Source organism: Strix aluco, chromosome 5, assembly GCF_031877795.1.
Source record: "Strix aluco isolate bStrAlu1 chromosome 5, bStrAlu1.hap1, whole genome shotgun sequence".
NCBI lineage: Eukaryota > Metazoa > Chordata > Aves > Strigiformes > Strigidae > Strix > Strix aluco.
Window position 1 is genome coordinate 58231403 of NC_133935.1, and position 14400 is coordinate 58245802.

The window sequence follows — 14400 nt, forward strand, 5'->3', positions numbered from 1 at the left end:
CTGGACCCCTATACCCTTCAGGACCATCTCCCAAGGGATTCTGTCAGGCAGTTGCCTAAACAAGTCAAGTCAGCCCTATGGAAGTCCAGGATGTCAGTTGTGCTGCCCCCTCTCCTGGCCTCTCTAAGAATAGAGAACTATTATTTCATGATCGCTGTGCCCTAGGCGACCTCCAACCACCACATCATCCACCAGTCCTTCTCTGTTCACAAAGAGGAGATCCAGCAGGGCACCTTCTCTGGTCGGTTCACTCACCAGCTGTGTCAGGAAGTTGTCTCCTACACATTCCAGGAATCTCCAGGACTGGTCCCGCTCTGCTGTGTTGTATTCCCAGCAGATGTCTGGGAAGTTAAAGTCTCCCACAAGAACAAGGGCAAGCGATTGTGAGATTTCTCCTAAGTGCCTATAGAATATTTCATCCACCTCTCTGTCCTGGTTGGGTGGGCTATAATAGACTCCCACTACGACATCTGCCCTGTTGGCCTTCCTCCTGATTCTAACACAAAGACACTCCATCCTGTCTTCACTATACTTGTGCTATTAATTGGCTAATGCAGACAAAATATACCTACAATTTCACAAGGTAACTAAGCATCAGTATTACCACCACCCAGGCAAGACACACAGAGCCCTTCTCCCTTAACTGCTATCATTTGTGATGCAAAGGGCCATCCTTCACTGCTACTTGGAAATGATCCTTAATGGTGCTGACTTGACATCTCTTGATGACTCCATTTTTGCCTTTAGGTTTGTATACCTTTTCATGCTGGTGTTTTCCAACTCAAGTTTTTGCTGATTCCCATCTCAACAATATAACCCACATTTCTCATTTTATCTTCCTTATCTTGCATTACTCTACTCTGTATATATTTTCTCAGCTCTCTTGACTTAACAGTCTCCTCAGAAACCTAAGCTTTAGTTATAAATGCCATATCAGGGATGGGGCTTGGATCCTTGATCATGGCTGAATACTGAGGGAGGGGGGAAGAGGGCAGGAAAGAGAGTTTTGGCAACTTGCTTTTTCTTCATGTAGAACATGACTCTGTATCCACTCTTCTGTTTCTATAAATAGGATGGGAGTAAATTTTGGACCTGCTGCCAAGAAGTGCATTCCCAAGTGTCTAACACCCAGAAGAAATGCTGTACCTACAAAACCTGAAACAACCACACTGCAAAACCCCATCTGCTCAGAAGTATGAACGAAGGCAGGTACCAACACAGCTCAGCAAACCCAGCACTCCATCCTTCAAGCAGAACTCAAGGGATCCAAGTTATTTAAGGACACATATTGATAAAAATGCATACTTTGAACAATTTCCCTACCCACAAACAAACATCCTGGTATCATAATACATCCCAAACAGTAATTTCAAGCTAAAATGTATGAACAACAAAGAATTGGACAAATCAGAGAAAACATACTAAAAGCTTCTGAAAAGTCAGCTAAATTGTCCCTTCGTGTGGATTGCTAATTAAAATTACTTTGAACTATGAAAGGGTTCATTGTTCATGTAATGAAATATTTTAAAAGTTATTACTTGACAAACATTAAAGTGTATTTACTAGACAAATGTTTAAGTATATTTAAGGAAAGCATAGAGAAAGCACATCCTTCTATAGAACCGTGTCATAACATTTTCTCATATTATATTAAGAATCATCATCAGCTGCCTGACTGACATATATGCTTAATTTCAGAGACAGTCTTGGTAACTTTTTTATGGCATTTAATTGTTATCTTATTACCAACAGTGTGACTATTTTTTTTAATGCTTACCTAGCCTCACATTTTATTATTCCTTCCCCAAGTATTCTAACTTCACAACACTTGAAAAAACAGGATTTAGGTACCTCACAAAAGTCTATTATATTCAAAAGAAAATGCACTTATGATGCTAATACTTTTATTTAAATCAGGGGGGTATGAAAGAAACCTGTTTTACAAAAACCTATGGGAGCTGAAATTATTTTGTGGTTGCTGGCAGAATTTAACAGGGACACACACAAAATTCCAGAAAGAAGTGACAAAGGCAACTAAAATGCTACAAAAAATACATGGCTTTGTTCATTGTCTGCATGGTGTCACACTTTTCTTTTAATAACAGCTCTTTCACTTGAGATAGAAAATTGAAATACTTAGAATGATTTCTATTCATATTGCAAATGAAATATTACTGACTCACTTAAAAAATTCAGTATCTTTTCTTGTAATTGAGTTACTGACTGAGCTTAAATAGTCATTTTGCTGATATAGCAAAATAAGGATAGGAGATGTGACATTTTACAATTCTGCCAACAGGGTGATAGCATTCTATTTGTTAAATACCATTCTTTATGAATATATCATAAGGAGGGCAACTATATAAGAATGACAAAAACTATTAGGCAAGTTACTCCATTGGTTTCTGATGTATTTTTGCAGCTAAGGAATGACATGTGTCAGGCTGCAACCTAGATATTTTTGTGAATTCCTACCAAATGATGTACAAAACTTGTGAAGTTCAACAAGGCCAAGTGCAAGGTCCTGCACATGGGTCGGGGCAATCCCAAGTGCAGATACAGGCTGGGCAATGAGTAGATTGAGAGCAGCCCTGTGGAGAAGGACTTGGGGCTAATGGCGGATGGAAAACTGAACACAAGCCAGCAGAGTGCGCTCGCAGCCCAGAAAGCCAACCGTATCCTGGGCCGTGTCAAGAGAAGTGTGGCCAGTAGGTCAAGGGAGGTGATTCTCCCTCTCTACTCCGCTCTGGTGAAACCCCATGTGGAGTACTGTGCCCAGCTCTGGGGCCCCAACACAAGAAAGACAGGGACCTGTTGGAGCAGGTTCAGAGGAGGCCACAAAGATGATCAGGGGGCTGGAGCAGCTCCCTTATGAGGACAGGCTGAGAAAGTTGGGGTGGTTCAGCCTGGAGAAGAGAAGGCTCTGGGAAGACCTTATAGCGGCTTCCAGTACTTAAGGGGGACAACAGGAAAGATGGGGAGGGACCCTTTATCAGGGAGTGTAGTGATAGGATGAGGGGTAACAGTTTAGATTTGTATTAGATATAAGGAAGAAATTCTTTACTGTGAGGGTGGTGAGACACTGGAACAGGTTGCCCAGAGAGGCTGTGGATGCCCCCTCCCTGGAAGTGTTCAAGGCCAGATTGGACGGGGCTATGAGCAACCTGATGTAGTGGAAGGTGTCCCTGCCCATGGCAGGGGGTGGAACTAGATGATCTTTAAGGTCCCTTTCAACCCAAACCATTCTCTACGATAGGATTAAATGCCAAAGAAATTAAATAGAATCCTGTTAGAAAAAATAAAAATAGCTAAGAGTGAACCGTTCTTCAAGTAAGGTTTTTTCCCCTTTTTTAAATCTGAGTTTACTGAAAGGTAATTTCTTTAACCACTCTTCAGCTACACAGCTAAGTATTAACAGAAGACTTGCCATCATTACTACTGCAAACAGATGTTTATATGCCTTTTTTAAACATAAGTAGGAAAGCCAATAAAGAGGAATTAAGCTGTTGATATTCAGCAGCATAATTACTACCTTCAAGGTGCCTCAGTCAGAGAACAGAATCCAAATTGCAAAGGCAGAAATACAAAGTCAGGCAAAAAAATTCCTTTTATATTAATTTTGTAAATAAAAGCAGGTGTTTCACAAAGATAGTCCAAAAAACAGCATTTCTTATTTGTTACAGTGAGAAAGCAAAAATGGAAAATACCCAATTAGGTGATCTCCTAGAACAATTTATCTTCAATAGCTACTGAATATTTTAACAATATATATGTCAGTGTTTATGAGCATAAGAGAGAAAGGTTATGGCTTTAATGACAGCAATCAAATCTAGAAATTAGATCTGCCTTTTGCCTGTGATACACTATTATTTTAATAATTTCTAGAAGAAGTAAGAAAGTATGGGAAGTATGGGAAGTACAGGAGGACAGAAAGCAAACTCAAATTGCGAAGTCAGTTATGAAATTTCTTCAAATTTCTCTTTAATAATTGTAATGTTTATGTGCATAAGTGTTTTTCATCTCCCAATTTAATAGAACAGAGTAAGCTGTAAACTAACAAGGGTTTCAGTCTTAATTAACATAATATTTGCAACTTCTGATAAATTTCATCATTTTCAGTTTATGATTTCTGTCCCAAAATTCCTTTCGTACTGAAATGTTCCATGTAACTTCTCTGTCATGAGGCAAACTTTTAAAAAAGGAAGGAAAGCATTGAGAAAATAAATTTACTAATCTTTCAGTTCCAAGGCTATATGCAAAAGCAAAGCTTGAAGAAATCATCAGATAATCATTTCAGTAATTTCATGCACATGTAATCTAGCCACTGAACAGAATCTGCCTTTGTATTTGTTTTTAAAATTTCAGTGAAAACTGCAAACAGGTCAAGTTCACAGAACACACATTCTAGATCTGTAATATTGATTACTAGATCAGATCAGTCCTAAACCTGTTTTCATCATTAATGAAAGTAGATTTGATTCTATTTTATAGATGGAGACCTCAGATTTCCATATAGTTCATGCATTACTAATAAACAGCAAGGCACTCTTGTGACCAAACAACATAAATACAGAAAACTAGACTTTCAGAAAAATGCTATTAAGACTGTGGAAGTAACCAACTGTTGACAAATTGTTAGAACACAGACAATAACCTTGAACCCAGTCTGCTAGGTATGGAATTTGTCAAAAAGGATGAAACTTTGTACCAATGAGACCCCTTAGTCACAATAAACCTCAGGAATTAGACCAGATACTGTGAGAGTTAATATTATCTGTCAGTACCTTTCAAAATGAATGTGAGCAAGTGAAACATATATACATATTTTTAAGCAAATCACAGCTGACTTGGTTTAATATGTGTTTTAAATGTGCATTTAATACCTCAGTATTAAAATAATAATACAAAATAAAAAATAATACAAAACCATAAACACACCCAGAAAAAAACCTGTGAACTCCACAGGTTAAAATGTCCCATATATGCCACTTCTCATGGTCTATTTTACATTAAGAGATAAATTAAGTGTATGTGCCTGCAAACTGCTACAATAAAGTAACTTTCTACATACAGTGAGGTTTCCAAAAAATTCAAGATTGTCCCTCATAGCACAAAATAGTTTGAAGATAGTTACAAAAGCAATCACACTGAAAAGGCTTTCTTTCAAACATTTTTTTCATATCACTACAAAATGTACACATTTTTTCTTTATAATAAAAGGAGGAAATTACAGATGTTCGAGTATGCACAGCTGCATAGCGGTAAGTATGACTTTTTAAGAAGCTGTCCCAAATTAAAAAAAGACAAAAAGCTTTTGTGTGGTTGGTAATAAATTTATCAAATTAGAAATGCATTGATAACTTTACAGCATTTCATAATATTATGTGACATTGCACACATATATATATACATATGTACACATATATATCAAACATGCTACTTTTACTTGCTGGTGGGTGAAAGAAGCTTGGAGGGGGAGGGGGAGTATGACAAATATTGAGTTCCTTGAAGCTGTCTCAGGCTCAAAAAGATAAACAGCTGAACATAGCGCAGTTGATTGAATAAGTTTGATTTTTATTCTGATGAATAGTACACACAGATACAAAAGCCTTTAAAAAGAACAACGTGTATTTGGAAGTTGCACACTTCTCAAAGCTATACAATATATACAATTAAAAGTTACATCAAGACCCAAATCCTTAGGTTTTCTTCTAGGCCCATGATAACATATGCTAACTACACTCTAAAACAATTTAGTATTTCCATTTGGATTTTCTTGCCCAGAACAGCCAGCCATTCCACGCCCCCACACCCCCCACCCCACGCCCCGCGGTGTGACTCCTGTAACAAAACTGGAGGCAAAATGTAGCAAGCTGTAACTTCTGTAATTTACTTAAACAGAGAGGAGACCTATGTCATCCTCATGATGCTGGGACCTAAAGGAAGAAAACGTTTTTTTCCATAATGCACATGTAATTTTCCAATACTTGCCACTGCCACTCCCTATCCTGAGAACTCCAGGTGCCACGCAACAGTGCAATAGCTGCCTTTAAGTAGCACTTCTTTTTCAGTTACATTGGCAAACGATTTTTTTTTTGTGATGCAGTAGGTAATACATAAAATCCCAGACTACACCAAGCAGAATTATTTTTTTCAAGGGTTTGCTGATCGTGCTTACAGCTTAAAATGTCAGCCGTCAGATTTCACAACATTATACAAAACACCTTCTCCTAATGTAGTCCTCTGCATTTTCTCCAAAGAGAACAGAACCAATCAAGACATGAAATCATGTTACCTCCTACAGTAGTTCCATCTGAAGGGGAAAAGAAAAAAAACCCAAAAGCCAAAAATACAACAAAAAACCTTCTAAAAATCGCCCAAACATGCATCCTAATGAAATCATTTGATTCTGTCTTCCTCATGTGCTAGAAAAAAAACCCACACAACTAATTTACTTGAAGTTATATAAAAAGTCCAGTGTTCTACTCACATTAAAACCAGCAAAGTTCCTTACAGATACTGATTACTGGCTTTTAAGTAGAATAGACCACTGTTCTCAATTCAGAAAAAAAAAAATTACACCAACCACACTATTACACTACATACTGCTTACCAGTCTTTCAAGTCTTCTTTGTAGATCAAAACTTCATTTTAAATAAATATATTTTTCAGTTTTGCTTTTTGCCAGGTCATCTGCAGGCATCCAATTCAGAAAACACTGGTTTTAAAAACCTTCTGCTAAGACTTGGAAAGGTAAGCAAAGTTCTATGAAGAAAAAAAAACCCAATCCCAAGTATCTCCAAATCAAAGCAATAGTTATCTCCTATTTAACTTTACTGAGTTTAGGTGAATGACTTGTAACTTACTCATCTACACAGAAGAGCTATTTTAATTGCACTACAAAATATATTAAGCTACTGTACTATACCTGCAAGCCTTACTATGATATTAATTGAAGTTTTTCTAACTCTGAAAAGAACATGAAAGTCAATAATGATCACAAAATTTTTCTTGATTCTCACAAGGAGCACTGTCTCACAGTATTCTTGCATCCATGTCAGAACACTGCAGTCTGGATGGGTGGCATATCAAACAGATTAAAACAAGATTACTGGATGATCGGGCTCAAAAGGTAGTGGTTTGTGGGTGGTACTCTGCCCTGAGGGCCAGTAATAACTAAAGTACTGCAGATGTCTATCCCGTCCTGTTCAACTTCTTTATCACTGACCTGGAGGTGACTGAGTGCATTGTCATCAACTTTGCAGATGACACCAAATCGTGGGGGATCAGTTGATACACTCACAGATAGGGAATCTGTCTCCAGTTCTGAGCCCCCAAGAAAAGGAAAGACGTAGATAAAGTGGAGCATGTTCAGCAGAGAGCCACCAAGCTGGTCAGGGGCTGGTACACTAGTCCTGCAAGGAGAAGCTAAGGGAACAAGCTTGCTCAGCCTGAACAAGAGACGGCTCCAAGTGGATTGAGCAGCATGGCAATACCTACAAGCTTAACAAGAAGACGCAGTCAGGCTCTTCACACTGGTACATGGTGAGTGGACAAGAGACGATGGGCATAAATTGAAACAAGACAGGTTCAGACTAGATATAAGGACAAACTTTATCCCAGTGAGGACAGGACGGCAGTGGAAGGGGCTGCGCAGAGAGTTTATACAGTATCGATTTTCAGAAGTCTTCAAGACCCAGCTAGATAAAGCCCAGCAGAAACTGGTCTGACATAGTTGGCTCTGCTTTGAGTAAAAGGTTGGACCTCCTGAGGTCCCTTCCAACCTGAATTACCCTATGGATCAAGGATGTGATCCTATTAATCTATGTCTTCCAGTTTAATGAAGATACAAAGACATGGATACTTGCCTTAACAAAAATGTCCAACTTTTTTAGGTTTCTTATACATAGGCAGGCTTATGCTCAGAGTGTGGAGTGTTCTGAGTAATTTCCACTAACTATAGTAAAAAGGATGGTCAAAGAAGTGGCTGCTCTCCCCAGTTCTTTGCCTTGACCTAACCCCTAGTACAAGTCAAAGCTGTCTGCAGAATTGCTCTTTACTTTCAACAGCTGGACAGGCTGTCTGAAATATATGGCAAGTAAATCTCAAAGCATCATTCTCTAGACATAAAAGGCAGATCCATCCTTTTAAACCAGTACCTCAAAAGAAGAAAGATAAAGAAGCCAGTCCAAAAAATTTGCAACTGTGGGGAATTCATTCAGACTAGGCATATCACCAAGAATGCTGATAAAATTCTCATGTAAATTCACTATGGAGTCTGAACAATAGAAAGAAAGCATTTCTCTCCCCCCCTCCTCTTCCCTCAACTGGTGTTAGCTTTTAACCCGTCATTAACCATGTAACCCAAAAAGACATATAAAACAGCTTTTAAAGTTCAGCATAAAGTAGTTTATGATATCTTGACATGGTATGGTGCTATTAAAAGCTTCACATGCAGATAAATGCTATGAAATCAAACTCTAAAAAAACCTGAATGATGTCTGACAAAAAAAATGTAAAATTAAAAGAAAGATGGATTATTGATATAACCTCTCACCAGAGAATGCCAGAAAGAATTCTATTTATTCAAGGACACAATCATACAAATTAGAGATGTGAATTGGAAAATGACCCAATACACTATAAAGTCTTTCCTCCTGCTGCCAAAAAAAATACTCTGTATTATGTATTACCCAGTGTTTTATCCCCACTAGTTAAAAGTAGATTAACTGTTTTCTTGGCGTTTTTCCTGTCACTGAGGTGAGGATTCCCAATTCAAGAGTCATGGCTCAACAGCATCCCAGACACAGAGGGTCACAAACACTCTGCGATGTTAAGTGAAAAAAGTCCCACTGTTAAGTAGAGAAGCATACCTACAGGACAAAAATCTTGATATTGAAAAGATGAGAATGATACATTGGCATACTATTGCTACAATGGCATACAATTGTGCTTTTAGAAACTCATAGCATGTTCACAATAAGTGATTTGTTAATTCTAGTAACTTCTGTATTAGTCCCAAACAAATTTTAATTTTCAAGTAGTCGAGTTAGAGGGTTTCCATAATGGAGGACGGGGCAAAGACGGCAACCCTGCTTTCAGACTCATAAACTGAATATTACGTTTCACAATTCTACAAAATAAAAATTACCATTTTTATAAACTTCAGCACACGAGGAATACAGAGCACTTGCTGACAAGCCATTAAGTGCAGCACTGCTACTGGGCAGTGTTATAATTAAGTGAAAAGCTTATTTTATTGGTTAATTATCATCTCTCATATACAGTGCTCTGTTTTTGACTATTTCACAGAAACAGAATGCTTGCCATATGTCAGCACGATATAACAAATACCAGTACCATCCCATAGATCTTTCCAATCAAAAAATCACTCAAATAGCTCTGAATAGCTTACCTTCAGCTATTACTCTTCCTGCATTTAGTGTCCCTATGTCTGGACTGAACTAACCTGTATCCGTTATTAATACTTTAACTCTCATTTTTGGTTATGCAAAACACAACAATCAACCACAGTTGTGAAGTTTGGTGCCAGAAGTAAGGACACCAATGCCATTTTTCTCCTGATAGTTAAACATGCAATGACAGTGAAAAATCTCTAGAAAGTCTGCTTATTTCCATCTATTAGAATTTAAATGCTAGAAAGGGTCACCTGATTCATGTTAAGCTGTTTCTGTACTACAAATACTTTCCCTTCTAAAACACTGAATTTCCACGTTTGTGCTGGAACATAATATAAGGCTGCATCTTACAACTCCCTAAGGGAATCATGTCAATTGGCATTTTAAAAATTAATTCAGTGACCTACAATAATATGAGTTTCTTATGCACAGTATTTGTCAGTAGACAACATGGGAAGTTCAAAATTCATTTAGAGAGCCCAAGCGTTATAAAGGCAAGCAAAAATATTCTTGAACTGCTTCCTCTAACTTGGTAAGTGTCTTATGGTGAATGTCTGTAAGAACAAGGAAAAACTGAATATATGAAAGGGATCTGCATGCTGTATGGTTAATATTTAAAACAGGAAGGAAAAAGGAATAAAAATTCCTGGCAATATACGCCTGTCCTGAAACATTATTGACCTGGTGAGACATTCAGAGCTTGTGGAAATTTTGCAAATCTTCTGGAAACTATAGCATGGTAGGTCTCCTATGTGCTTGCAGAGCTCATTTTTAGTCACTATAAAGAATATTTGCAACCATAAGAAGGTCTTAGGGGACAGAAGGCCCTATCTAAAAAGGCTTAATATCTAATTATATCAGCGATCCCTCCTTCTGGTTTTACATTTCACTGAAATGTCAAAGCAGCACTTCACTGAACGGCTTGTGTAAATGAACCAAGCACAAAGAGTTGCCTAGAGTTTCCCAGGGTTTGCTGTAGTAAGTACGAGTTATCTTTAGAAACATTTTTTTTAAAGTGATACCCACTGTTTCATGAAGCATGTTATACTGTGCACATGAGTTTGGTTTATCAGTAATAGGGAGTTAAAATGGGATTGAGCTATCAAAATTAGGGTCTAGGTATAAATGTGTATGAAAACTGAACATGTTCTAAGCAAGGATGAGATACTCATACAATTATAATACATTTAAATATTGGAACATTCAATATACTCAACATTTATGATGAAACCAAGACATTATAGTCACATGAAGACAAAAGCAGAGTAGTCACTACTGAAGCCTTAAGGAAAAAGGTTTCCACTTTTAACTCTGAAGTCTTGCTTATAAAGCTACTCTCAAACATTTAAATGACACAAGCAAGAACCAATGCTTTTTGTTATGAAAACATAATAGCTTACATCTGAACTATCTATATAAAATGAAGTACCTATAGAAGCAACCTGCAAGAAGTGATTATTATTCCATGAAAGGATAATACAGTACATATTGTCAACTTTCCTATTTTATCATAGAGCCTGAGGCAGCAAACAGTTCAGAAAGTGTTTCATATGCAATTACCATCTGTCCTTCAAAGATAGTCTTAATTTCCAAACAGTACTAAAATATTTGAAATGGTGGATAGGAATTATTTTCAATCCCTACACAGCATTTATTAACTCTCCATACTTATCACTGGGCAAATATAACATTTTCTTCCTCAAGGAAGTAAGTACAAAGCTTCCCCACTCAAATACTATTCTCCACTTTTTTCCAGACTATACATATATTTTTAAATCAAGGAGCCTTTGCCATCCCACACCATATCTCTGCATAACACCAATATTCATTTGGTCAAATATATAACATCTGACTGATATTCTGAAAATTAAGATTCCAATACAGCAAAATGGCCACTATCACAGAACAAAGAACTTAAAGAAAAAATTTAATAATATAGTAAAACAAAAAGAATACAAAGGGATTGATTTCCTACCAAAAATTAGCTTTTTTAAAAAAAAAAAAGTTTTTTACATAATGGCCAGGTTCTGGCTGTACAGTCTGTTTCACTCATGGAGGGTTGTATTCTATCAGTCATACCTACAGTTCCAGCAGAATTACTGTGACTTTCTCTAGAGTCACATCAATGTAAGCATCTTCAGAAATATGTACTGATTCTTCTTGAGCAACCAGACAGGAAAATTAGGATCTCCCTACAACACAGACTCTCAGCTAGGGTGCTTGAGCTTCAATAACACTTGCTCTTTTAATATTTCTTCTGTTCTCCTCTTAAAACAAACAAACATACATCACTGTGGTACATAATACCAAACTGGAACTCACACAAGACTCTCTGATCTTCGTTACTGGAGATACTCAAAATGCCTGGTTAAGTCCCTGCACAATCTGATCGAATATTAGCTTTGCTTTGAGGAGGTGTTTGGACCACAAAACTCCAAAGTTATGGACTTACAACTCCATAGTTAGGAACTGAGCTACTTTATGATTATCAGAGAAGGAAGCCAGACCCCTACAAATGAAAGATACGGAAAAACAGTAGTGCAGGAACTAAAGGCCACTAACAAGTCAAAAAGAGTGTTATGTTGATGGATGGTAGGAAGAAAATCAGATAAGTATCTGACATCTGTATGGGAAAAGCTGGAATCCACCTGAAGTAAAAAATAAATTTCACTGATAGCTACTTTTTTATTTTTGCTGAACCTGTACCTACTGATGACTTGACCAGTTTCCAGAGCCAGATTGAAAGCGCAAGCTCTGAACTGAAATTACAATAATACTGAAACCCCCAAAAGAGACACTTTTGAAAGATTACAAATGAAACTGCAAAAAGTGAAGGAATTCCTTGAAGAATCTTATATTCATTTTAAACTAATAAGTCAGACTTATAATTAAGGCACTTGGCAGATTTCATTAAAACAGATCAGATACTAATTCAGTTCAGATATCAAAAGCTGCAGGGTGGAGGGCGAGGGGCAAGGAACTAACAAAAGATATGACTTCATACTTGGGAAAGAGTGATGTGATACAGCAGGCTACAGAAATCACTCAGGACAAAAAGAAAATCCACAAAAGGAAAAAAAAAAAAAAAAAGACCCACCAAAACCACAAATACACTTACTTTGGCTACAGAAGAAAATTAAACATGGAAGAATGCAAAGTAAAAACTTACGAGAACCCTCACAAGGGAAACGCTGCTAGATATAGTGTAAGGCAAGAAGCACATGGGATGTAGGGCCATACATAGTATTTGCAAAACAATGTACAACTGCAGGTAATGCAGCCAAGAGCCGCCAACTCAGGCTAAGGAGAAAAAAGTCACATCTAGCAAGCATACGTATGTACAGTGCATCAAAAAAATCAGCAGATAATAGCACTGCAAACCTGCTTAGGGTTGATGCCTGCAAGTTCCAATCTGGAAACATGTACTTCTTAGAAATAAAAGAAAGCCTTATGAATTTAGAGCTGCATTTAGACAATCTCAGGTAAATGCTTTTTCTGGAAAATGCTTTGAAAACGTAACTAGAATCAAAGCATTGATATAGAAGACAACTGAAATTGAGAGCTTAGAGTAAAGAATTAATGTTAAAAGAATTAATGTTAAAGATTATATGACTCCAAACTAAGGTGGCTAAAACAGAACTAGGTAAGCTTTCCTTTTTACTGTCATGATGAGCAGAGATAATAATACAATCTTTCAGAAATTCGAAAGCTTTAAATCTTGTTCAGTAAATACCAGTACAGAAAAATATAAAAATAAAAAAACTGTGTTGATATATCAAGATATATTCTAGTGATCCTTTATTTTTAAAATATGTTTTCTCAAAACTAGCATTATACCCTCTACCACCTCTGGAAGAGAGGGGTAAGTCGGGATGAAATGTATCAAGATGAGTTGAAGGGTATGAGAAGCTCCAGAAAAATTCTGTCTTTTCTTTCCAGGAGAGTAATGTAGTATTTCAACCAATGTATAGAATGCAAGTAAGACTAGAAACTGCAAGCTCTTCGTCCACTGTCCATCTCATTAAACCTAAGCTGGGTTGTCCTGATGCATGCCCTTGCTCTGGGAAATGGAGAGCTGAGAAAGGCCTGAGCAATGTGTCACAACAGCTGCATCAGAGTCTTTCCTCCTCCTCGCAGATTAGGCTCACAGGCTAGCACAAGGAGCAGTCAGGATACAAGGAACAAGGCTGTCAGGAAAGGAGGAGGAAAATGCTTTAGGAAAGGACACAGTACAAACAAGAGGAAGGTTCTTCCTTCTGCACTTCAAGTGCCAGAGACAAAACTATTTATCTGCCCACAGAAACAAAGCACTGGCTAGGAAAATGGGGACAATTGGAAGCCCCTGCTGAAAACAGAGATACAGGATTAGGAGAAAGAAAAAAGGGTGGATTGGCTGGACAGGATCACAGGGAGGTGGATTTCCTGGAGTTTGAGATACAAAGCTTATTGTGAGGAAGAGGAAAAACAGTAGATTGGTTTCAGAGTAAAACATCCATAAACAAAGCAGGACAATTAGTTCAAATCCTCTGAACTTCTGATGGGTGTTTCAAGAAAACCTAATGAGTGGACCCCACAGGAAGTCGGAGAGTATCTAACACATTGATTTTGAGCAGGTTTAATTACGTGCAATGAGCCTTTCAGCACACAAGTTTTAGGTGATAGGGAGCTTTGGCCATGCTACCAAATGTGGACATTCCCAGGGAAGCTTTACTGATAGAAATTAAATACCAAGAAAATTTATATACCACCAGGATTAGCTGGTTTTCAGAAGACATATTGTGGACATAAGTGCTACAAGACAAATAATCAAATCCATCAGCAGCTCTAGATACCTCTATGTTAACATGTCAACTCTAGTAGCACTGTGTAACCATTTAATATCATACTGATTTCTCAAATGGCTTTGTTTTTTAACCTTCATTGATTTTAACAACTTACATCAACAGCAATGTGATTTCACTTTTCACTCGTTTACTCTCTG

The 14400-nt window shown here is 37.4% G+C and overlaps 1 protein-coding gene across 6 annotated transcripts in view; it reads right to left on the bottom strand.

Moving 5' to 3' along the window:
• IMMP2L (inner mitochondrial membrane peptidase subunit 2) overlaps positions 1-14400 on the bottom strand; it is a 487361-nt gene that overhangs the window by 429185 nt on the left and 43776 nt on the right. The window contains exon 4 of one of the 6 annotated variants that reach the window (XM_074827520.1): positions 13531-13606. The exons of the other annotated variants lie outside the window; for them this stretch is intronic. Coding sequence (XP_074683621.1) covers positions 13564-13606 — 43 coding nt within the window. The 3' untranslated portion in view covers positions 13531-13563. Of the gene's footprint in view, positions 1-13530; positions 13607-14400 lie in introns of those variants that run through there. 6 annotated transcript variants of the gene reach the window in all.